Source organism: Rhinoderma darwinii, chromosome 1, assembly GCF_050947455.1.
Source record: "Rhinoderma darwinii isolate aRhiDar2 chromosome 1, aRhiDar2.hap1, whole genome shotgun sequence".
NCBI lineage: Eukaryota > Metazoa > Chordata > Amphibia > Anura > Rhinodermatidae > Rhinoderma > Rhinoderma darwinii.
This window is the reverse complement of record NC_134687.1, coordinates 177,600,361-177,626,777: the sequence shown is the minus strand read 5'-3', so window position 1 is coordinate 177,626,777 and position 26,417 is coordinate 177,600,361. Positions and strand designations below refer to the sequence as shown.

General features: G+C 42.4%; 1 protein-coding gene across 5 annotated transcripts in view; it reads right to left on the bottom strand.

Annotated features, from left to right (window-relative positions):
- The window catches only part of UBE2D3 (ubiquitin conjugating enzyme E2 D3), a 60,804-nt gene that overhangs the window by 10,142 nt on the left and 24,245 nt on the right, over positions 1-26,417 (bottom strand). For 4 of the 5 annotated variants that reach the window (XM_075860615.1, XM_075860617.1, XM_075860616.1 and 1 more), the window contains exons 2-5: positions 7,640-7,703; positions 6,634-6,665; positions 5,048-5,125; positions 712-817 (exon numbers count right to left, since the gene is read on the bottom strand). In XM_075860615.1, the coding sequence (XP_075716730.1) occupies positions 712-817; positions 5,048-5,125; positions 6,634-6,665; positions 7,640-7,703 (280 nt within the window). Of the gene's footprint in view, positions 1-711; positions 818-5,047; positions 5,126-6,633; positions 6,666-7,639; positions 7,704-8,907; positions 8,921-26,417 lie in introns of those variants that run through there. The other variant, XM_075860620.1, reaches the window with a different exon arrangement.

Sequence of the window (26,417 nt, the reverse complement as noted above, 5' to 3'; positions counted from 1 at the left end):
CATACCACTTAAAATCGACGGAAAAATAAAAAAAACTAACTTATGGCTCTCGGAATTTGGCGACAAAATTAAAATAATTTTTTACACTTCGGTTTTTACTTTTTAAAAGTAGGAAAACATAGGTAAAACTATATATATTTGGTATCGCTGTAATCGTATTGACCCACAGAATAAAGTTAACATGTTTTAATGGCACAGTGAATTCCCTAAAAACGGCACGGAAAAAAACAGAGGATTCGCTGTTTTTTTCCATTTTCTACCCCAAAAATATTTTTTACCCCCCGTTTCCTAGTACATTATATGGCAAAATAAACGATGCTACGAAAAACGACAACTTGTCCCGCAAAAATCAAGCCCTCATAGTACTATATCGACAGAAAAATAAAGACGTTATGGCTTCTGGCAGGTGGGGAGGAAAAAACAAATAAAAATCTGTAGGGCTGCGGCGGGAAGGGGTTAAGCACTCTAAAAAACACACTGAATATTTATTTTTCAATAATCGCTTTATTCAAAATACTGGATTTTTTTTTTTTTTTAAATTAACGATTTTAAATGAACGTTTCGGCCTACCCAAGGTCTTTATCACAATCGCTGTGTGTAAATGAATTCAATGTAATAGCGATGTAATAGCGTCTACCAGACGCTCCAAGGGAATTCAGCATAGTTTTAGTTTGACAAAAGTCTAACAATACAAAAACTGGGTAGACTCACCCTTAGAAATAGTTAAAGCTGGGGACCACTGTGATCTGAGTATGTCAAGACAAATGCTGCCATTGCTGTTAATATTTGGATGGTAGATTCTCGTTGTAAACGCAACCTGTTTAATAAAAGGCAAGGATAGAGCAGTTCAGTACCATATTTAAGCATGTATTGCCTACCAAAACTGCAATCATTAGCGGTTGAAATTAACAGAACCTTATTAGTAAATGACATATGTTTATTAAAACTTCATTTTTTCGAAATGGGTCTAGTGACAAAAATGTTTTTGGGAATTCTGAAGTATTAAAATTCACACTTGAATCTGGAACGCACACGCGCACACACACACACACACTTCTCTGGAGCTCATTAGTCAGCTTTGCTGGTTAGGCTTCGTTCACATCTGCGCTAGAGCTCCGTTCAGACCGAGATTTTTGTCAGAACGGAGCCCTGACCTACACAAACGGAATTCTGTTTCCATCACCATTGATTTCAATGGTGACAGATCCGGTGCCGATGGTTTCAGTTGGTCTCCATTGTGCAAGGATTCCGTCGTTTTGACTGAATCGATAGCGCAGTCTACTACGGTATGGATTCCGTCAAAACGACAGAACCCTTGCACAACTGACAAAACAGAAGCAATTGGCACCGGATCAGTAACCATTGAAATCAATGGTGATGGAAACGGAAACCTATGGTTTCCGTTTGGGTACGTCAGGGCTCCGTTCTGAAGGAAATCTCAGTCTGAAGTCTTAGACTAGTGGGATTCGCACAGGGCTATTCTGCTGAAAGCCAATAAAAAAAGGCAGGCTAACACCATACACACAGATAAGGCTCCCCTGTCACGTGCGTGTCCAATATGGCAGCCCACAGGAAAGTGAACACAAATACCTTCTAAGGCCTCATGCACACGACCGTGTTTTTGCGTCCGCAATTCCACCGCAAATCCACGGGTTAATTGCGGACCCATTCATTTCTATGTGGCCATACCCACTATCCGTGTTTTCACGGCTCTCCGCATGTCCGCACATCCGTGCCGCAGAAACTCCGGACATGTCTTATTACGGGCCGCAAATGCGCTGCGGACATGCCAATAGAAGTCAATGGGCCCGTGGAAATTGCGGTTACACCTCCGTGTGTCATCCGCAGTTTGCGGATTTGCGGAAGTGTTGCTAGGCGACGACCGGGAAGGAGTTCTGTCGTCATCCTGTTTTACCTAGGCTTTTTTTTTTTCATCCGGATTTTGCGGATTACATACGGATGAACTGCGGATGACATTCCACGGAACACGGTCCTGGAATTTGCGGACCAGAAAAACACCACGGTCGTGTGCATGAGGCCTTAATCAAAAAGGTCTCTTACTTAAAGGGGTGCTCCAGGCATTTTTTTTTTTTAATTGATGGCCTACCCTTAGAATAGGCCATCAATATCAGATTTGTGTGGGTCCCACTCCCTGCCGATCAATCAGGCCCTGGCGTTCCTCGCTGCAGCCAAGTCCCAGTTTACAGGCACAGCACACAACCATAGCAGCTGGGCCTGGATTTGTAGTTCCAGTACAAATCATGTAAATGGGATTGAGCTGCATTCCCCGTTACAGATATGTAAGGTACGGTGTGCCTGGTAAACAATGAAGAGGCCGCGGTGACGAACTCCATAGCCACTTCAGTCAGCAGATCGGAGGAAGTGTTAGGAGTCAGACCACTACCAAATCGGATATTGATGGCCTAAAAATAGGCCATCAATATAAAACACCTGGAGAATCCCTTTGATGCTTAGAAAATGGCCAACCACCTTATATATAAGGCCACCTTATAAATGTTTTTTTTGTATGTGAAATAGGCCTCCTGAAAATGGCCGCTGATAGAGGTAGCGTGAGATAACTGATGGATGTGTTGGGTCACATGTCCCATGAAAACCCACCTGATTTCCTGGACTAATGGAAGTGTCTGGTCACATGTCCCTCCATCAGTGGCCATTTTCAGAAAAGAAGCCCAACTTGAAAACGTACATCTTTACCTATAGCTTGTCTTCAGAAATTGTGCGTCCCCCACCCAAACTGTAATTTCAAGATTGGGGCCTTGTACACAATAGTAGAGCATTAATGGACTCTGAAGTCACGCTATTACTTGTCCCCTACTTATACGCTATGAACACAGAGGTTATGTGATTTATCATGGCACTGCAGAGTCCATCAGTGCTCAGCTATGGTTTACATAGTGCCGTCATGCAGTATAAGTTACAGATTGGGCGGGGAAAACACTAATCCTTATAAAAAAAAAATAAGCGGTTTTAAATGATGCCCTTTTGTACGAGTGTTCTTGAAGTTATTGCAAGTCATATTTCCCTATAAAACGACATACCTTCAGCATGCTGCATTTTCATAAAAACGCCCCTGACCAAAACGAAGTAGGTAAACATTCATATTTTGCTATAGACTCCCAAACATCTCAGAGCTTTAACCTGCTGCTGACCGAAGAATGGTACCTGTATGTCATGGTAAGGGTCGTATGGAGCGAGCGCACGAGAATCACTGTGGCATTTAAGCCGTTAGAAATAAGGTGATGGCCGCCCTCTAATAGCCTATTAACCGCCACCGGAACGTGATTGCAGGGTGCCGATGGTTGTCATGTCAGCCTGTGGGCCTAATGAAGGCCCCCCCAGTCTATCATCTTTGTGCTCCTATTAAAAAGAGCCAGTCACCACCGGAATGCCACCCAAACGACAAATATCTGTATATAGTTCAAAGGACACATTTAGAATCTGTAAGGCTAGGGGCACACTGGGTATGAACACTGGATTTTCCACAATGGATTTCATTGCGGAAAATAGTAGCAGCAGAGTGGATGAGATTTGAACATCTCATCCACACAGCAGAAAAATAACTACCTAAAAACACAAAGCAGCATGTCAATTTAGGTGTGGAACCGCTGCTCTTTTTTGGAGTTCATAAAATAACACCTGTTGTCCTAGCAATGCGATCCTCTGTTCTGAGCTCAGGCTGGCCTCCCAGGTCCGGTCCCATGGACTACAGCATCATCCCAGGAGACTGGGCTACTTTCAGAAGAGATGGATGCGTTGCCATGACAACACGTTGGTGGCAAGTAAACCTGCAGCTTCCGGGACGGATGCGCTGTGTAGTTTTACACAGCGTATCAGTTGTGTGTTCGTACCCAAAGTTTCATCTTTCTACTCACTTGCATAACAACGCAAACTGAAGGAGCGCTACATGCTAATGCAGAGGATAACGGAATCAGCATGCAATGCACAGGCTTTGTGTGTGCTTAGGAGGGAATACAAGCGAATAGAACAATAAAACTTGCAAGTTTCAAACCAGTGTCTTTGAAGCTACTAACGGATTACTGTATTTAAGTGTTTTTTTCAACGGTGACAGTCTCTTCAAGCCCTGCTAGTGTCAATTTATTTCTTATTAAAAAAAATAAAAAAATATAAGTGATCAAAAACGTATGTGCCCCAAAATGGTACCAATAAAAACTACAGCTTGCACTGCACAAACAAGCCCGCCACACAGCTCCACCGTTAGATACTCTTTACCAAACGTTTTAAAAGTAGTAAAACAAACTAGATTTGGTATTGCCATAATCGTATCGACCCACAGAATAAAGATAACATGACATTTTTACTGTAGGGTGAACGCCATAAAAACGACACTAACGCATTCATGCAGCATTGCACCAGGAAAACAAACCAAATAGTCGGCAGCGGAACCCTTCATCCAAGCAAGCTGTAATGAGTCAGCCCATTAACTTTATCCCTGTAAAAGTAGAACGATCCATACCCCCTTCATACAAAGTACTGTGCATGCCCTCAGCACACCGATGCCATATTCTGTACAGAGAGAAGATTTCGGGCCTTGCCTACCAACAGAACACGTCATCAGCCCACTGCTCTTGGTGTTTTGGGAGTGGTAGCAGAATAAGCACTGGTGTGGGGAGAACCAGAAATTCTTGGCAATTGCACATGTAGTAAACGGATGACTATGTATGCAAATAATATGTGGTCATAGCAATAACCTACTTTAAGAAAATGTAGATCAGTGTTGCAGGTATGGCTTACTTATATGCTTATCATTGACACCCAAGCAGTAACCAGTTATTAATAAAATATGGAGGAGTCAAACTTTTAGTGGATGAAATCTGCTGGAAATGGTTAAATCCACAACAAAATCCATCTTTAAAACCGCAAGTTAATACTTACTAAAGATTATTCAGGGTTCCGCAGTGGAAATTAGCAGCAGCATGTCAACACCCTAAAACACAGCTTGTGACAGTATATTGCAATACAAAAGTTTTATGAAAATAAATAAATAGGGGGCAACACAATGACTTACTTTGGGAGGTTTAAATGGGTAGTCTGTTGGGAAATGGATCGTCAAGAAAAAAACACCACCTTGATATGGACTGTCATTCTGTCAGAAATACAATAGTTAAAACATTTTGCTAAAACTGGATGTATCATATTACAAATCTGTAATGCAATTTGAATGTCCGTGGGGGTTGGAAAACAAACCAATAGCCTAAGGCCCTCTTCACATCTGCAGTTCCGGCAGAGATTACCAGAAACAGCGCAGCAGCATTTACAGTAAAACCAATTGTAGTCAATGGGTTCCGCCGGCTGCCGGTACTTCAGGTATCCCCTTGTTCTGCTCCACTGAGCTGCAATACACTTGTAGCGGCGGTTCACAGTATCAGTACCGCTCGCACTGCAAATCTAAAAAAGGAAATTAAGAGGAAGCAGCGCCCATTCCGGGAGTCAAACCCCCAGCGATCAGATATTGATAAACCTATCCTGTGGATAGGCCATCAAATTCTTAGGACAGGAAAACCCCTTTATATAGTAAGTTACAAAGTTGTTATAGAATATATATCAGGTATACCATTAGATTAGCATGAATTTAGAAAGTTAGTGTTCACTTAACCCTTTCACAACCAGACTAAATTTTAGTCAGCACTTGCTGGGCTGACGTGTATTTATGGTGGGTGTTCTCACAGCGATTAGGTCTTCCATGACAGAAGCTTCCTTAGAAAGCACAAAGTAGCAGATTTTTTTTGTATTACTTCCTGAAATTTAGACTGTTTAAAAAAACTAGACCAGGCAGGCAGTAGATGTGCCAAAACTACCTCCATGGTGGACACTGATAGATTAGGCATATCTTGTTAGATACTTTTTTTTCTTATACACACCACTTCTTGGGAGGCTTACTTTACTCGAGTATTTTGTCCCAAAAATGCGGCACACGACATTAATAAATCTGGCAAGTTATACTTCACTTAAGTCAAAGTCCCATCCCTTTTTGAAAATGATCTAATGAAGCACAAAGGCGAATACCCATAATAAATTTCACACAGATGAGTTTTCTGGCGCATTTAGCTTATTAGGTCGGGTTCCCACAGGCTGGATACGCTGCGTAAAAATCACGCAGCTTATCAGACCTGGAACCCGCAGCAAGTTCCATTAAAAAAATAAATAAATAAAAAAAAATCACACATTGTGTGGTTTTCAAAAGGAATTTCGCTACGGAAAGCAGCGCTTGGGAAGAAAAAAAAAAAAAGTCAGATACATAACCCTCCCTTTTCTCTGCGCATAGTCCTGCATCCCAGGATGACGTTGCAGGCCATGTGGCAGTGCAGCCTGTGGTTGGCTGCAGCAGTTACATGGGATGAAACACTCCATTCAAACTCCATGTTGGATCACTTTTTTTCAAACTTCTTACTGCTGATGTGCGGCAGGGTGGGGGGTAAGAAGACGCGTTGCCCTTTCTAGCGATCAAATTATTCAAATTGTTAGCCTCACACTAGATAAGTAATAAAACGTGTACCTGGAATTCCTATTCTTTGCAAATAAACAGCAGTACAGATATCACATGAAAAAAAACTGGACAAAACCGTAACATATTTAGAATAGCTTAGTACTTACAGGGCCCATAATTGTTGCTTGCCAATGAAACACTGCAAAAGAAGAAAAAAAGTGTTATAAGCACCAGTACACTATCACTGAGTCTTTGCAAATTGTCATCTTAAACTGAAAGACCCTAATGGAAGTAAAGGAGAAAATACACAAATATATTTGCAGACAAGTTAGGCTGGGTTCAAACCACTGTTCGGCTTTCCTTTGCAATACATCAAAAACACCGGAAGCAACAGGCAGGGCTTAACAGAGGCAGAGTGAAGGCAGGTCTGGGGGGCCTTCATTAGGCCCCTGGGCTGCCATAACAACTGCAGTCACCCCGCGATCTCACAGTGGTGGGGAGGGGGTGAGCTGTCTGAGGGGGGCCACCCCCTCTTTTCAACACCTCAGATGCTACGGTCGTGATCGACCGCAGCATTTGAGGGGTTGAACAGCGCGATCGCTGCTCCTGGCTGTTAGTCCCAGGTGTCCACTGTAAAATACAGCAGACACTCGCAGCATATGGAGTGTGCTCTAAACATCACCCCCCGCACCTGGCCATAATTGCACGTCTGGGTGCGCGAAGGGGTTAAAAGAAACAATAGGGCTTCAATCTGTGCTTTTATTTCTAGTATTTTCGTCCGGAGCCCCCAACTCAGAAGGTAACATTCCATAGATAGTCATTCTCATGGCAGTTAAAATATAAAAAAAAAAGTTTCAACTTAAGGTTTGCGGAATATCTAATTGAATTTTCTGTAAATTTGGATCCTACAGCGCTGGCTCCTGCTCCACCGTCTCCTTCGATCTAATGTGCAGCAGTTTAACAGCAATATATATTAGCACCTTGATTTAGAAAAATATATTCTATTGCAAACTTCTGCACTATAATAGTTTCTTTTATAATCGGAGGTATGATTAGAAGTAGGCAATACATTCAGTTTAAAAATTTCTATCAAATACTAAAACTTGTAAGTACCATCATAGCAAGTTTTTTTTTTGTTTTTTTTTTAAAAACATACAACTAAAGAATGCTTACTGTCATCTCCAACTGGGCCTGCAGAACATTGCGCTGGAGGATCACGGGCCAAATCATTCAGTTCCTGTGAAGATAATATATATTTTTTTTTTAAATATAGCATTAGTAAAAAAAAAAAAAAAAAAAAAACACACACGCTGTGTGAGGCACTACGTTTAACCTAAAAAAAATAAAAATAAAAAAACCAAAACACAATTTGTATGCAGTGCATGCCGTTTGTATTCATTTCATCAAGTTACCGCCTTCCAAAACATTACATATGTTTTCAGTAAGCAACATCTACAGGACAGTCCCATACCAAATACAGATCATGTTAGGCTGGGTTCACATGGAGTTTCTTGCAGTCAGAAAAGCTGCCTGCACGTCAATTTGTGCCGCTTTCTACCCACGGCCACTGAGCGCCGCAGGCAAAAAATGCCACGAAATAAGCTCTCTCTGCCTCTCATGATGTCAATGGGAGGTCGGAGACGTAAACGCCTGAAGATAGGGCATGTCGTGTCTTTTTCCCACGAGACTGTTTGAAACTAATGGGAGGCATTTTTGGTAGTCTTTTGGCGTGGTTTCCGCGTCAGAAAACGCAGTGTGAACTGACCCTTAAGTTGTATTCTGCAGTGGTATCTTCGAGAATACTTTGAAGCCCTGGAGGTCTAAGCGCCTGTTCACATCTGCTTTATGTCATTCGCAACGTTATAACTGCACGGTTTCCAGTATTTTCAGCTTGATTTACAACAGAGGCCCATAATGCAGATGTGAACATGCCCTAATATTTATATGCGCACTGTTAACCTCTACCCGAATTTTGATTTATGCCTACGTCATAGCTGGGTATATGGGGGAGGGGAGTATGGAGCGGGCTTACTGGCTGAGCCCACTCCATACAACGCAGGTGTCAGCTGTCACTTCACTGTAACTAGCGGGATCACGCTCAAGCGCGATCACACTAGTTTAACCCATTAACTGCCACGGTCAATAGCGACCGCAGCATTTAAATTGTTAGAAATAGAGGGTGACCCCCTCTAACAGCTCATCGCCCCTCCGTGTCACGATTGTGGAGTGCCGATGGTTGCTATGGCAGCCTGTGGGCCTAATGAAGGCCCCCACGTTTGCCATCTTTGTGCTCCTTTGAAGCCCTGCCTCAGTATAGGGATATACTGCAATACATCAGTATTATAATATATAATATATAATGAAAGTTAAAAATTTGTTGTTTTTTTTTTTACGTACAAAAAATAAAAAATAAAAAGTTTCAAAAAAAAACAAAAACACACCTTTTCCCATTTTCCGCCTGAAGCATTGTAAAAATCAAAAAACACAATTGGTATTGCCGCTTCTGTAAAAGTCTGAACTATTACAAAATTATTATTAAACCTGAACGGTTTACAGCGTAAAAAATAAAACTTGAAAAACCTGTTTTTTGGTCACATCTCCCACAAAAAAATAGAATAAAAAGTGATCAAAACCTCACATCTACCCCAAAATTATATATTGAATCCAACATACTGAGGAGATAGCACTGGTAACATAGGATGGATATATTTCAGTCTGCAAAAATGCTGCAAATTACACCAAATATAAAAACTGTCATACCTGGCATTATTATTGCCAGGGGAAGCTAATGCCATAAGCACATTTAACACCTTAACGAAAGCTAACGTAGTACGTTGTTGTCGTTAAAGAGGCTCTGTCACCACATTATAAGTGGCCTATATTGTACATGATGTGATCGGTGCTGTAATGTAGATAACAGTAGTGATTTTTTATTTAGAAAACCGATCATTTTTGACAGAGTTGACCTATATTAGCTTTATGCTAATGTTTAATGCACAACTGGGCGTGTTTTACTATAAGACCAAGTGGGTGTTGTACAGAGGAGTGTATGACTGACCAATCAGCGTCATGCACTTCTCCCCATTCATTTACACAGCATTACTGCAGTGTCTTGACAATGAAAATACATTGCCTCCAGCCGGGACGTGATGTTTATTCAGAATCCTGACACTTCGCTAACACAATCCCAGCACAGGAAGCGTAATCTCATTAGAAATGACAGTTTACTGCGTAATCTCGCGAGGTTACGCTTGCTGTGCTGTAGTGTCGGGATTGTGTTCGCGAAGGGTCAGGATTCTGAACAAACATCACGTCCTGGCTGGATGTGTATTCATTGTCAGGACACTGCAGTAATGTTAGTCTTGGTGTATGTAGCTGCACATAGTGATATAGCTATATTGATATGTGCTGTGTAAATGAATGGAGAGAAGTGCATGACGCTGATTGGTCACGGATTGGTCAGTGTCATACACTCCTCTGTACAACGCCCACTTGGTCAAAAATTAAAACAAGCCCAGTTGGTCATTAAGAAACTCATTAGCATAAATCTAAAATAGGTCATAACTCAAAAATTATCATTTTTCTAAATAAAAAATACTGATGTAATCCACATTACAGCGCCAATCAGATGATGTACAATATAGGCCACTTAAAGAGGCTCTGTCATCACATAAGGACTTAGAGGCTCTGTCACCAGATTATATGTGCCCCATCTCCTACATAATGTGATCGGTGCTGTAATGTAGATACGTTTTTCATTTTGAAAAACGATAAATTTTTAGCAAGTTATGCACAATTTTAGATTTATGCTAATTAGTTTCTTAACCCTTTCAGGACCGAGCTCATTTTGGCCTTCAGGACTAGCCCCATTTTTTTCAAATCTGACATGTGTCACTTTATGTGGTAACTCTGGAATGCTTTTGTCTATCTAAGCGACTGAGATTGTTTTCTCGTGACATTGTACTTTGCTAGTGGAAAAATTGGGTCAATAAATTCTTTGCTTATTTGTGAAAAACACCAAAATGTAAAGAAAATGTGCAAAAATTATGATTTCTCATTTTAAATTTATCTGCTTGTAAGACAGACAGTAATACCACACAAAATAGTTACTATTTCACATATTCCATATGTCTACTTTATATTTGCATCGTTTTTTGAACATTTTATTTTTCTACGAAGTTACAAGGCTTAGAACTTTAGCAGCAATTTCTCACATTTTCAAGAAAATTTCCAAAAACTATTTTTATAGGTACAAGTTCAGAAGTGGCTTTGAGGGCCTTATATATAGAAACCCCCATAAGTCACCCAATTTTAAAAACTACACCCCTCAAAGTATTCAATACAGCATTTAGAAAGTTTCTTAACCCTTTAGGTATTTTACAGGAATTAAAGCAATGTAGAGGTGAAATTTACAAATTTCTTTATTTTTGTGAGAAAATCCATTTTTTTCTGTAACACAAAAGGTTTTTTTTTACCAGAGAAACGCAACTCAATATATATTACCCGGATTGTGCAGTTTTTAGAAATATCCCACATGTGGCTCTAGTGCGCTAATGGACTGAAACACCGACCTCCGAAGCAAAGGAGCACCTAGTGGATTTTGGGGACTCTAATTGAATATATTTTAGGCACCATGTCAGTTTTGAAGAGGTTTTGTAGTGCCAGAACAGTGGACATCCCCCAAAAAGACACAATTTGGCAAACTACACACCTCAAGGAATTAATCAAGGGGTATAGTGAGCATTTTAACCCCACAGGTTTTTTGCTGAATTAGTCCATAAAAAATTAATAAAAATGTTAATAAAACTTAGAAATTATACATTTTTACAATCAATAAAGAAAAAGCAGGAAGACCGGAAGAGGAGGAATGTGTTTATGGACATTGAGGGGTATTGATATGCTGAAGGGATGGTAGTTTATTTGTAAGAAAATGGCAGCGGGAGGGATGGTCAGTTAAGCGGGAAAAGCACATAACGAGTTATGGTATTGTTGAATGTATGGTGGGCGGAGTTGACCTGCCGATGTTTGTTATGGCAGATACGTTCTGTTGCCCCAACCCTTGGAAAGGGGTAGGTTTACGGGGGAGGTTGCAGGGGGGGGGAGGGGAGGGAGGGAAAGACGACCCAGCCGGTCGGATATGTAAAATTAAGAGAACAGGATAGGAGGAGTTGTGATATGTTGAGGGATGATGGGATCACTTAATTGTTTGTCCTGGAATGTACGGGGCCTGCGGGAAGCCAGAAAACGACAGGCGGTATTTGATTTTATTAGAAAACAGGAGTCGAGGGTGATAGGACTACAGGAGACACATATGACTAGGGATTCAGTTTCCATGATGCATAGGGCCTGGGTAGGCCATAGTTTTCATTCTTACCATACTACATATTCAAGGGGGGTGAGTCTTCTCATACATAGGGCAGTGCCATTTGTATGTCACGACTCCTTCCAGGATGGGGAGGGGCGGTATGTGGGGGTACACTGTACAATGTATCATTGGAATTGTGTGTTGGTGGTGTTGTATGTCCCCCCTCCGTTTTCTAGCGGATGTATCAAGAAAGTGGTGGAGGAACTGGCTAGGTACCCGGAGGTGCCGTTACTAGTGATGGGGGATTTTAACGCAGTATTGAATACCAATATGGATAAATTCGGCATGACAGGGGGAGGTGTAACAGCTTTTGGCCATCTGGTTGCTGAAATGGGTTGGCGGGACATATGGAGGGATAAACATCCAAATAGCCTTCAGTATTCTTGTGCGTCTTCCACATATCAGTCTTTATCCAGGATAGACTTAATCTTGTGCTCACCGGCAGCGGTACCATTTGTAGCTCAGATAGAATACTTGCAAAGAGCGTTATCGGACCATTCTCCTTTGTTAATGAAGGTAGAGACGGAGGGGAGGACAGGGCGGGGGCAAGGGTGTTGGAAACTTAATGCCTTTTGGCTAAAGCTGATAGACAATAAACAAATTTTAGACCTCATAAAGGAGTACTTTCAGTTCAACTCAGGAACGGTACCGCAAGAGATACTGTGGGACGCGATGAAGGCGTGGCTGAGAGGGGTGTTCATCCAGCACATTTCAGCAGTAAAAACACGGTCTAGACAATTAGGGGAAGCGCTGTTGGAAAGGGTAGAGGAGACAGAAAGGCTGCATATAATAGATAACACAACAGACACATTGAAGCATTGGGTGGAGGCGCAGCGGTTGTTAAAGCAACATCAGTTGGAGAGGGCAGATAACAAAAGGATGTTTTTAAAACGCCAATATTATGAGGAGGGGGAAACCACTGGACGGTTACTGGCAAGGATGGCGCAGGCTCAGAGGGAGAATAATTACATACACACCATTAAAGGGGAGGGGGGGAAGTTGGAGACGGATACAGGACAGATTTTGAAAGTGTTTCAGCAGTTCTACTCGGATTTGTATGCCTCTAGGGCAGAGCACACGCCTCAGCAGCTGGAAGAGTATATAGGGGAGATAGAATATCCTAGGTTGGGGGGGGAGGAGAGAGGGACATTGGAGGAGCCAATATCTCTGGAGGAAATACAGGCGGCTATAGGGATACTAGCCAGTGAAAAGGCGCCGGGGCCGGATGGTCTTCCGGTGGAAGTTTTTAAGGAATATGGGGAGGAGCTTGCGCCGCAGTTACTGGCCACTCTTTTAGATAGCTTCAATAGGGGGCGGCTTCCAGAAACAATGTATGAAGCGACTATAGTAGTTCTGCCTGAGGGGAAGGATCCTCAACTCCCGGGCTCTTATAGACCAGTTTCACTGCTGACGGCGGATATTAAAATCATGGCGAAAGTATTGGCGCTTCGACTAGCTAAAGTAGTAGCTGGGGTGGTACACGGAGATCAGGCCGGTTTTATGCCATCCAAATCGACGGCGGTGAATCTGAGACGGCTGTTCTTAAATCTACAAGTTATGCCGGATAATCGTGGGGGGAGAGCCATAATGTCCTTAGATGCGGCCAAAGCATTCGATTGTGTGGAGTGGAATTATTTGTGGTCAGTTCTGGAAAAAATGGGATTTGGCCCTAATTATATAAAATGGGTAAAATTGTTGTATGTAGCCCCGACAGCAAAGATAAGGGTGAATGGGGTGTTATCGGATCGGTTTGCGCTGGAGCGGGGAACGCGTCAGGGATGTCCATTGTCCCCATTGTTGTTTGCGTTGGCGGTGGAACCCTTGGCGTGTGCAGTGAGACAACATGAACATATTCAGGGGTTGAGATATGGGGGGGTGGAGGAAAGAATTGCATTATACGCAGATGATATGCTGTTATTCATGGCGGACACCGAGCGCACACTACCGTTAGTGATGGCCCTAATTAAGCGGTTTGGGAAATATTCAGGACTACTCATTAATTGGTCAAAATCGGCCCTAATGCTCATGGACCCGGGGGATATCCAGAATGGGGAAGAGGAGGTGGAGGTACCTGTGGTTAAGGAGTTTAAGTATTTGGGGGTGAGGGTGACGGCGAAAGTACAGGATTATATGTCCCTTAATGTAATGCCACTGTTAACAAAGATAAAAGCCAAAGTAGAGGCGTGGAATAAGTTGCCCCTATCGGCTCTGGGTAGGACAAATTTGATTAAAATGATCCTTATGCCCCAGGTGTTGTATGTCCTACATAACTCACCGGTATGGATCCCCAAATATTGGTTCAGGAGATTGCATAACCTTTTTAGGGACCTAGTATGGAAGAAGGGGGTACCTAGGATTAAACTGGAGAAATTACAGCTGCCAAAGGAGGAGGGGGGCCTGGCTGTTCCCAATGCTTGGGTGTATTATTTAGCTGCCCAATGTCAGCATTTCTGGGGGTGGGAGCAGGAAGAGACATGGGGGTCCAGTGCGCGCATCCTATCATATCTGGGGGGGGGGGGGGGGAGAACCCGTTGGCAGGACTGGAAGCGCACAGATATAAACAGATGGCGAGTACCAGACCCACTCTGCTTCTCATACATAAGGTGTGGTGGCAGTGCAAGCAATTGCTGGGGATAGGGGAGTGCACTAAATATACACCGCTCTGGAGAAATGCTTATTTGGGGGAATTGGGTAAATTGGAAGGGATGCAGGGGTGGGAGCAGCAAGGCATAATACGGTTGAATCAGTTGTACGAGGGAGGCATACTCAAATCTTTTCAGCAAGTAAGGGAGGAGTTTCAACTGGACTCCCGCATGTTCTATCAGTACCTGCAGATTCGGCACGCTGTGCAGACACAAGCGGCCAGTGTGGACCTGACAATGCATGCCGCGGGGGTGTTGGAGCATATTGCAAAGGCAGTAACATCAAAAGGATTAATCTCATTGGTTTATCGCAGGTTGTTGGTGGAACATCTGGGAGATCCTATGGCACCAGTGAAAGCAATATGGGAGAGGGATGTGGGTCCTATTACAACAGACCACTGGGAGGCGGTATTGGCAGCAACATGTACTTTGTCCATTAATGTAGCACAACGAAGATCGCAGTTGTTTCTGATACATAGGGTGTACAGGACCCCGTGGGTGCTGAAACAAATGGGATTAAGAGCGGATGCAAAGTGCCCTAGGTGCCCGGAAGAAAAAGCAGACATCCTTCATATGTTCTGGACATGCGGGAGGCTGGGGAGTCTGTGGAAGGAAATATTGGAACTAGTGGGGAGAGTGTTTGAGGTACAGATCCCATGGGATCCTGTAATAATGCTGCTAGGGTATGTTGGAGATTTGGGGGGAGATAGGATGTCAGGGTTGGCAATTGCTAAAATACTGTATCAAGTTCGGAAAGGAATTGCAAAGCACTGGCTGGATGCGGAGCCACCATCAAAACAAGAAATCATAGGGGCACTTAACTCACAGGTTCTGATGGAGTATAGGATATACTCCAAGAGGGGGTCCAGGGTCAAGTTCGACAAACAATGGGCTAGGTGGATTGATCAATCTGGGTATGCTTCTGTGGAGCTAATGAGACTAAGGCAACAAGTGCAGGTATAGGGTCACTGAGGGGAGAGGATGGGAAAAGTGGTACTGAGGAGATCGGCTGGGGGGGATACAGGGGGGAGTTGGGGGGAAGGGAATGTTTGGTTAAATGTAAAGAATTGGGTCTGTTGAAAATTGCTTGTACACTGTATGAGAACGTATAATGACCTGTAATAATGTGGAGTTTTGTTGAATAAAATTGAACTGATTAAAAAAAAATAAAGAAAAAGCACCCCAAGATTTCTAAAGCAATTTCTCCTGATTACGGCAATACCCAATATGTGGTAATAAACGGCTGTTTGGACGCACAGCAGGGCTCATAAGCGAAGGAGCGCTATTTAGCTTTTGGAGCTCAAGTTTACTCAATTGATTTTCGGGTGTCATGTCGCATTTGCAAAGCCCCCGAGGGACCAAAATTGTGGACACCCCCCAGAAGTGACCCCATTGGGAAACTACAGCCCTAAAAAGAATTTGTCTAGGGGTATAGTGAGCATTTTGATCCCATAGGTTTTTTGCTGAATTTAGTGGAATTAGGCGGTCAAAACTTCTATTGTTTTTTATTCTTTTTTCACTGCGTTCACAGTGCGCTATAAATGACATTTAATTTATTCTGTAGGACGATGCGATTACAGCGATACCATATGTATCCATATGTTTATGTTTTAGGGTGTTTGCACAATAAAATCTCGGTTTTAAAAAAATTATTTTGTTTTTGTGTCGCCATAATCTAAGAGCCACAACTTTTTTATTTTTCTATCAGGAAAGCTGTGTGAGGGCTTGTTGTTTGCGGAACAAACTGTAGCTTTTATCGGTCCAATTTTTGGGTACATATGACTTTTTGATCCCTATTTATGAAAATTTGGGAGCTGAAGTGACTAAAAATAACGATTCCGGTATAGTTTTTCAATTATTTTTTTTATGGCGGTCACCGTGCGGGATAAATGACGTTATATAGGTTCATAGGTCAGGCCGTTACGGACGCAGCGATACCAATTATGAAGTTTATTTTTTTCTAATAAAGGACTTTATAAGGGGAAAAAGTCAATTTTTACATTTTACTTTTGTAACTTTTCTGACTTTTTTTTAGTTCTTCTATGGACTTGAAGATCCAATTGTTGGATCGTTTTTATAATACCCTGCAATTCTTATGTATTGTAGGGTATTATGTCTCCTGTTAGTGTGAAACATCTGGCAGGATGTAATCGCCTTCAATAGATGGCAGACCAGAAGCCTATCTTAGGCTTCTGGTTGCCATAGCAATCGCCCCCTCGCAACAATCAGCCCCCGCAATCCCGTTAATTTTTTTTAAAACAATTTGCTTTTAGTGTTTTATTAAAAAAAAAAAATGTTTTGTGTGTTTGTGTTTTACTTTTTTTTCTCTAACTTTTTCTTCACTATGGGGGCTGCCATTTTTCTTTTTCATCTCTATGTGTCGATTAACGACACATACAGAGATGAAATACGGCACATACATCCCCATAGAAAATGCGAACGAGAGCCGTTCGCATTCACTATGGTGTACGCGTCTGTGTGGGAACGGCGCATGCGCCGCTCCCACACAGTCCAAATGGAAGGTCTTGGGCCGAGCGTCATCCGGCGCCATTTTCTTGTGTACCGGAAGCCGCGGCCAGACATGTGTTCTGAAGCAAGCACTAGGAGCGGAGGGAGCAGACGGATCGGACGGACCGGAAGTAGCGGCGGCGGCAGGAGCAGGTAAGTTAGGTCTGTGTATGTTCGTGTTTTAGTGTGTGATTACCACTGTATGCAAACCTACTACACTGTAATCGCTCAAAAAATGGTGGCACACAGTGTAGGAGGTTTGAACATTCAATCCCCTCCTTTTTCCTGGAACTAGCCAGGATAAGGGAGGGGGGATTCTGTGAGCTTACTAGAGCGTGTGTGTTTACACCAAATTTGAAGAATAAAGCAATGTGGTTGCTTTACCACATGCCAATGCTGCAATTTTGGGAATTGCTCCCTCTAGTGACCAGCAGAGGGAAATGTTATAAATGAGAATCTAATTTATAATATTTCCTGACTTGTGAAAAACGTAAAAAAATTATAACAATGTCTAATCATGTATACACTGCAACTAAAAAAAATAAAATTCTAGCGACACATTCCCTTTAAATGCGGCGGTCACTATTGACTGCCGCATTTAAGGGGTTAATCGGTTCGGATCACTGTTGTGATCCGACCCGATGTATTCCCCCAGTACTAAGGCTGCTAGTAGCAGCCCGTACTGGGAGATGCCGGGCTGCAGACACAAGGACCAGCTCAGCAGCCAGTTAATCTACGTGGGGTGGTCAGGAAGGGGTTGACAACTGGGCGTGTTTTTATTTTTTAACCAACTCGGCGTTGTAAAGAGAAAAGTGTATGACGCTGACCTGACCAATTAGCGTCATACACTTCTCTCCATTCATTTTTAGAAGTACTCGCAACAGAGCGTGATCTCGCGAGATCATGCTGTGCAGTCACATACTCCCACCAAAGCGTCTTCAGAGTGAGTAGACATTGCCTCCAGCCAGGATGTGATGTCTATTCACACTCCCAAAACTTCAGTAAAGTTTCTGTGAATGACAGCACAGCATGATCTCGCGAGATCACGCCATGCTTTGTGAGTAAGTCCTCAAGAAACTTTATCGAAGTGTCGTGAGTGTGAATAGACATCACGTCCTGGCTGGAGGCAATGTCTATTCACTCTCAAGACACATCGGTAAAGGTAATGTGGGAGTATGTGAAGGACGCATGATCTCGCGATATCACGCTGTGTTTTGAACACTGCTAAAAATGAATGGAGAGAAGTGTATGACGCTGATTGGTCAGCGTCATACACTTTACAACGCCCCAGTTGGTTAAAAAAAAAAAAAAAAAAAAAAAAACACGCCCAGTTGTCTATTAAGAAAGTAATTAGAATAAATCTAAAATTGTGCATAACTGTCAAAATTCCTAGTTTTTCAAAATATAAAAACGTATACATTACAGCGCCGATCACATTACGTAGACGATAGGGCACTTATAAACTGGTGACAGAGACTCTTTAAAGCAACTCAACGTGGGGTTGCTGAAACGCTCAAAATAGCATTTATGGTGTTAACTAGCAGATCGGAATCCCGCAAATCTAATAGCAAGGTTCCGATGGCTGTTCTGGCAAACCGGAGGCCTAACAATGGCCTCCTGTCTGCCAAGTATGGAAGCCTGCTAGGTCCCACCCAGAGGCGGGACCTAAAAGGCTTCCAGCTGCAAAAGATGGCGCAGGTTCAAAAGTTTAGCCGGCGACATCAGCCGCCGGTATCCGCTGTATGTTACAGCTGACACCGTGCTGTAACGCCAGGGAACGGAGCTGGTACCAATCCCTGTAATTCACTGCTTGCTGTCAGTGAATTACAGCTCTAATACGCTACACTACGTCAGGTGGGGCAGTGCATTAGAGTAAAGATCAGCGGTGCAGGCCCTCAAGTCCCCTCCCTCAAAAAATTGAATTTTTATTAAAAGTGATAAGTCACACGTGCCCCAAAACAATACATTAAAAAAAAACAAAAAACAACCGGTCCAGCAGAATTAAAAAAAAAAAAAAAAAAAAAAACTCAGAAAACAGTGACCAAAAAAAAAAAAAAAATAGTGACTTTATTCTGCAAATCTTAAGAAACTATATACATTTGGTATCGCTGTAATCGTATCGACCAGAAAGTAATGGTCATTTATAGCCCATACTGTAAAGAAAAAAAATATGACCAAAAACCAGGAATGCAGAGAATTTTATTTCTTTTTTTAGTCACCTCGCTTGCCAAAAAAAATGTAATAAAAAAATAAAAAAAAGGCTCAAAAAAATTGCATGTACCACAAAATGGTACCAATGTAAACTACAGGTTATCCCACAACAAATAAGCCCTCACAGCTAAATTAAAAAGTTCTGCCTCTCGGAATATGACAACACAAAATGTGCAGAGCGTTCCAAAAGCTGATAAGATCAGGCACCATTTGTCAGTGTGACACTGGCCACACATCTAGGAGTTATTTATCCCATTATTATACCCTCTTATTATGCCCTGAGGTACTCAGCACAGCCTACATATGACCCCACATTATAAACAGAAAGGCCAGTGAAACCCCAAACTACTACCAAGCAAAATCTGCGCTCCAAAAGCCAAACGGCGCTCCCTCCCTTCTGAAACCTACAGTGTACCCAAACAGCAGTTTACGTCCACATATATGGCATCGCCATACCGCAGAGAACCCGCTTAACATGTGAGGTATTTGACTACGGTGGCACAAACTGGGCACAACATAGTGTAAAATGACATCAGTGGAAAATTTAAATTTTCACTTTGCAGCATCCGCTGCACATTAATTTCTAATGAAAAGACATGGAGTCAAAATGCTCACTACACCCCTTAAAAGGCCTTAAGGGGTGTAGTTACCAAAATAGGGGTCACTACTTGGGGGTTTGTTTTACTATTTGACCTAAAAGCACTGCAATTGTGGGTCAATGCTGTGAAAATCACCAAAATAGACCTCAAATGCACATGCTGCTCTTCACTTCTGAGGCCTGTCATATGTCCAGGCAAACGATAAATGCCTTGAGGGGTGTAGTTTCTAAAATGGGGTCACTTCATGGGGGCTTCCACTGTACTCTGGTACCTCAGGTTTTTGCAAATGCAACATGGCACCCAAAAACCAAGCCAGCAAAATCTGTGTGCCACATAGCACTCATGCCTTTCTGAGCCCCACTGTGTGTCCAAACAGCAGTTTATGGCAATGCCCCATATAGGGTCAAAGTCCGGAGAAATTGCTTTTCAAATGTTGGGGTGCTTTTTCTTTCAAACATGTAGTTTTCAATTTCACAGCATAATTCCACTAAACTCAGCAACGAAAAAAAAACTATGGGGTCAAAACGTTCACTATACCGCTCGATAAAATCCATCAGGAGTGTAGTTTCTGAAATGGGGTCACTTTTGGGTGGTTTCCACCGATTTGGTCCCGCACGGGCTTTGCAAACGTGACATGACAGCCGAAAACCATTCCAGGAAAATTTGAGCTCTAAAAGCCAAAATGGTGCTCCTTCCCTTCTAAGCCCTGCCGCGGGTCCAAACAGAAGTTTATCACCGCATACAGGGTATTGCTGTAATCGGGGAAAATTGCAATTCAAATGTTGGGGTAGTTTTTCTTTTTTATGCCTTGTAAATATTGAATATTCAAGCAACCAGTGGGGTTAAAATGCTCACTATACCCCTTGATAAATTCCTTGAGGTGTGCAGTTGCCAAATTGTGTCCTTTTGCAGGGGGGGGGGGGGGATTCCACTATTTTGGCACCACTAAACTGCTTCAAACCTGACATGGTGCATAAAATATATTCTAATAAGATGGAGGCCCCAAAATCCACTAGGTACTCCTTTGCTTCCGAGGCCTGTGTTTCCGGCCATTAGCAGACTAGGGCCACATGTGGGATATTTCTAAAAACTGCAGCATCTGGGCAATAAGTATGGAGTTGCGTTTCTCTGGTAAAACCTTCTGCGTTACAGAAAAAAAAAGGTAATTTTAGCAGAAAATCTGTTATAATTCAATTTGTAAATTTCACTTCCATTTTGCTTTAATTCCTGTGAAACACCAAAAGGGGTTAAGAAACTTGCTAAATGTTCCGAATACTTTGAGGGGCGCAGTTTTTAAAATGGGGTGTTTTATAGGGGCTTCTCAAAGCCACTTCAGAACTGAACCCTGTAAAAATAGCCTTTAGAAATTTGTGAAAACGTGAGAAGCTGCTGCTAAATTTCTAAGCGTTGTAACGTCCTAGAAAAATAAAATGTTCAAAAAAAACAATGCCACTAGTAACTATTTTCAGTGGTATTACAAGTAGATTCAATCAAAATTTAGAAAAATGCAAATTTTTGCAAATCTCAAAATGTTGGTATTTTTAACAAAATACTAAATGTATCGACCAAATTGTGGCACAAGAAAATCTCAGAGTCGCTTGAAAAAAATAAAAGCACTCCAAAGTTATTGCCACATAAAATTATATGTCAGATTTGGAAAAATATGGCCTGGTCAATTCGGTAAAGACAAGCTGTGCCCCCCCCCAAATCAAGGACATTTATGGCATATCCACAGCATATGCTAGAATTGTCAGCTCCGGGTCCCACCCCTAAGCAGTTCTACGTTGCGGCTGCAGCATGGGATTCCCGACCATGAATAAAACAGTCTAGCTCGCTGAGCTACACTGTTCCGCAAGTCCCATACTAGTGAATGACAGTTACGGAAAAAGCGTAGCATGTGAGCTACGCCATTTCCGTAACAACCATTCAGTTCTTCGTGGTTGGGAAGCACACAAGTCAGCCTGAGCACAGAAGGTAGAAGGGGGTTTAGTGGGCACCGTTCTAGAGATCGGTGTGGGTCTCAGGGGTGGCACCCACATCTATTTGACATGTATGGCATATCCTGTCAATTTGGCATACCCTGTGGACACTCCATAAATGTCCAGGACAGTAAAACCCCTTTAAGAGGCAACTGGTAGAACATCGAGATAACTGGGGGACCATGTAATACATTGTTGCATCAAGTCTTCCAGGCGCTATCACTTCTAGGGAGGGGGGTGGGACGACAAACAAAAACATGACCTTTTTTTCTCAGATGACATACATGTGCCCTTAAAAGGGGCACATGGACCCTTTTCTAGCAACAGGCTGATGTCAAACCCATTCAAGCATCTAGTGAATATAGTGACACCCAATATAAAACAGAAAAAGGTACTATTCCTTGCTCTATAGACATTTTACCTTCATGATAAACATGCATACATACCTCAATTTTTCCTGACTGCCTCATTTTTCAAATCGGACATGTAGCCTTTTAACCCTTTCCCGACCTATGACAAAAATGAACGTCATGGTCGGCTGCTAGATCGCGCATCATGACGTTCATCTTCGTCAGTATTTCAAACTGTCACTGTGTAAACACAGTGACAAGCCCGCGCTGACAGCTGTCCTAGACAGCCGACATCAGTCTTGCCGGTCAGCTTTCGGCATTTAAGTGGTTTGAAGCACATTGGCAGCCCCTACGAAGTGATTGTGGGGGATGCCGATGGTTGTGGCAATCGGAGGCCAGACAATGGCTTCCGGGTTGCCATGTACCGAAGCCTCGGAGGCCAGACAATGGCTTCCGGGTTGCCATGTACCGAAGCCTCGGAGGCCAGACAATGGCTTCCGGGTTGCCATGTACCGAAGCCTCGGAGGAACAGACTCCGGCCGGTCCTCCTCGGCTTCCCATCAGTGACAGTTACGTCACAATGACAGTTAGGCTGGGCTCACACTACCTATTTTCAGACATAAACAAGGCATATTATGCCTCGTTTTACGCCTGAAAACAGGGCTACAATACGTCGGCAAACAACTGCCCAATCATTTGAATGGGTTTGCCGACGTACTGTGCAGACGACCTGTAATTTACGCGTCGTCGTTTGACAGCTGTCAAACGACGACGCCTAAATTGACTGCCTCGGCAAAGAAGTGCAGGACACTTCCCTGCAACGTAATTTGATCCGTTCTTCATTGAAGTCAATGAAGCGCAGCTCAAGATTTACGAGCGTCACAGACGCCTCGCATAATGCGAGGAGCTTTTACGGCTGAAACGACGCAGCTGTTTTCTCCTGAAAACAGTCTGTCTTTTCAGACGTAAAAGGCACTTCTCGTGTGCACATACCCTTAGAGTACATTACACTACGTGTGTAGTGTAATGTACTCTATCAGCGATCAAAGCTGCTAGTCTCGTAGTCCCCTAGTGGGACAAGTAAAAAAAGTAAAAATAAGGAAGGTTTAAAAAAAATAAAATAAAAAATAAAAAAAAAAAAAAGTGTCAAAATAAGTTATAAGTTTATATAAACACAAAATGCTTTTTTTCCTATAAGACTTATTATAGGAAAAAAATGAACACGTTAAAAAAAGTACACCTATTTGGTATCACCGCATTCGTAACGACCCCAACTATAAAACTATAATGTTTTTCCCGCACGATGAACACCCCCCAAGAAAAAAAACAAAACATAGACAATCAATTTTTTTGGTCACCACCCCTCTCAAAATAAATAAAAAAAGTGATCAAAAAGTCACATGTACCCAAAAATAGTACCAATAAAAACTTCAATCCTTCCCACAAAAAACAAGCCCTTACACAACTTTTTTTGACTAAAAAATTAAAACATTATGGCTCTCAGAATATGGCAAGACAAATTTTTTTTTTTAGATTTTATTGTGCAAATGCTAAAAAAAACCCTATATACATATGGTATCGCCGTAATCGTACCAACTCGCAGAATAAAGTAAAAATTTCATTTATAGCGTACGGTGAACAACGCAAAAAAAACTAACTAAAAAACTGTCAGAATTCCTGGTTGTGTCAGGATTGCAAATAATTGAAATAAGTGATCCAAAAAAACACAACAAAAAAACACATGTACCCCAAAATGGTACCAATGAAAACTACAGATTGTCCCGCAACAAATAAGCCCTCACACGGCTCCGGTGGTGAAAAAATAAAAAAGTTCTGGCTTTCAGAATATAGCAAAATGTGCAGTGTTCCAAAAGTGGTTAAGATCGGGCGCCATTTAACAGTGCGACACCGGCCACATATCTATCTTATTATGCCCTGATGTACTCTACCCAGCTTACACATGTCCCCACAGGATAAACTGAAATACCAGTAAAACCCCAAACACAACAACTACTACCAAGCAAAATCTGCGCTCCAAAAGCAAAATGGCGTCCCTCCCTTCTGAGCCCTGCAGCGTGGCCAAGCAGCAGTTTGCACCCAAATATATGGCATCACCATACCCGGGAGAACCCGCTTAACGTTTTATGAGGTATTTGTATTCTGTGGCAAGAACTGGGCACAACATATGCCCTGAAATGGCATACCAGAGGAAAATTGCAATCATCACTTTGAACCATCCGCTGTGCATTAAAGAGGCTCTGTCACCAGATTTTGCAACCCCTATCTGCTATTGCAGCAGATAGGCGCTGCAATGTAGATTACAGTAACGTTTTTATTTTTAAAAAACGAGCATTTTTGGCCAAGTTATGACCATTTTTGTAATTATGCAAATGAGGCTTGCAAAAGTCCAAGTGGGTGTGTTTAAAAGTAAAAGTCCAAGTGGGCGTGTATTATGTGCGTACATCGGGGCGTTTTTAATACTTTCACTAGCTGGGTGCTCTGAAGAGAAGTAACATCCTCTTCTCTTCAGAACGCCCAGCTTCTGACAGTGCAGATCTGTGACGTCACTCACAGGTCCTGCATCGTGACGGCCACATCGGCACCAGAGGCTACAGTTGATTCTGCAGCAGCATCAGCGTTTGCAGGTAAGATCGACTTACCTGCAAACGCTGATGTGTAATAGCAGATAGGGGTTGCAAAATCTGGTGACAGAGCCTCTTTAACCCATTTGCGCACTAAGACTTAATTGCACGTTACGGTGCAGGGGTTGATGTATGGAGCGGGCTCACGTGCTGAGCCCGCTCCATACACTGCGGGTGTCAGGTGCGTGTTACCATTTAATTTGCACAGTGAACACCTTCAAAAAAAATGTAATAATTGAAACCAAAATTGCTGTTTATTTTGTCACCTTAGCTCTTAAAAATCAAAAAAAAAAAAAAAAAAAAAAAAGGTAATACAACTTTTTAATCACTTTTTGTGTACCAATAAAAAAAAAACTACAGCTCCTCCCGCAAGAAATAAGCCCTCACACCACTATTGATGGAAAAATAAAAAAAAGTTATGGCTCTTGGAAGGCGGGGAGTGAAAACCTAAATTAAGAAAGCAAAAAAATTGATCAGTCCTGAAAGGGTTAATTCATTTCTAATGAAAACCGTATGACCACATGTAGGGTATTTCCGTACTCTGGAGAAATTGCTTTACAAAAATTGGTTGTTTTTTTTTCTCCTTTATCGCTTGTGAAAATGCAACATTTTAGTGGGGAAAAAATGGATATTAATTTTCACGGCTTAATGCTAATAAACTCTGCTAAATGCTCACTATACCCCTAGATTCCCCTTGAGAGGTGTAGTTTCCAAAATATGGTAACTTTTGGGGGCTTTTCACTGTTTTGGCCTCTCCAGTGCATTGCAAATGCGACATTGCGCCGAAAGCCATTCCAGCAAAATCAGAAATCCAAATGGCGCTCCTCCCCTTCTGAGCCCTGCTGTGGGTCCAAACAGCAGTTTATTACCACATATGGTGTATTGTCGTAATCGGGAGACATTGCTTTACAAATGTTGGGGTGCATTTTCTTCGTTATTCCTTGTAAATATTAAAAATTTCTATGTTGTTTCAGAAAAGTAGATTTTAATTTTTACAGACTAATTCCAAATATATTTAGTGAAAAACCTGTGTGGTCAAAATGTTAAGTACACCCCTAGATAAATACCTTAAGGGGTCTAGTTTTCTAAATGGGGTCTTTTATGGGGAGTTTCTATCGTTCTTGTAGATCAAAGCCTCTCCAAATGTACAGTGGGACCTACAACATTTTCAAGCAAAATATGAGTCCTGAAAGCCTCCGGTTGCTCCCTTCCTTTCGGGCCCTGCCGTGTGTCCAGGCACAACGCATTAGGGCCACAACGGGGGTATTTTTGAAAACCACAGAAACCGGGTGATAGATTTGGGGTGTGTTTCTTCATTCTCATATTCGCTTTAAAAGAAAATCGGTCTTAAAAATGACACATTTGTGAAAAAAAAAGTAATTATATTTTTATATGCCTTTGCATGAATTCTTACAAAAAACTGTGGGGTCAAAATACTTTGTGCATCATGTCGGACGAGCGAGGAGGTCAAATAGACTTACCTGCAAACGCCGATGCTGCTGCAGAATGAACTGTAGGCTCTGTCCCCTGGTGCTCGGTGTCCTCCTCGCTCATCTGACACGATGCAGGACCTGGGGCAGGAAGTGACGTCACAGCGTGATCTCTCGAGAGCACGCTGTGTGTCTGTGCACTGCCAGAAGCTGGGTGGTAACGAA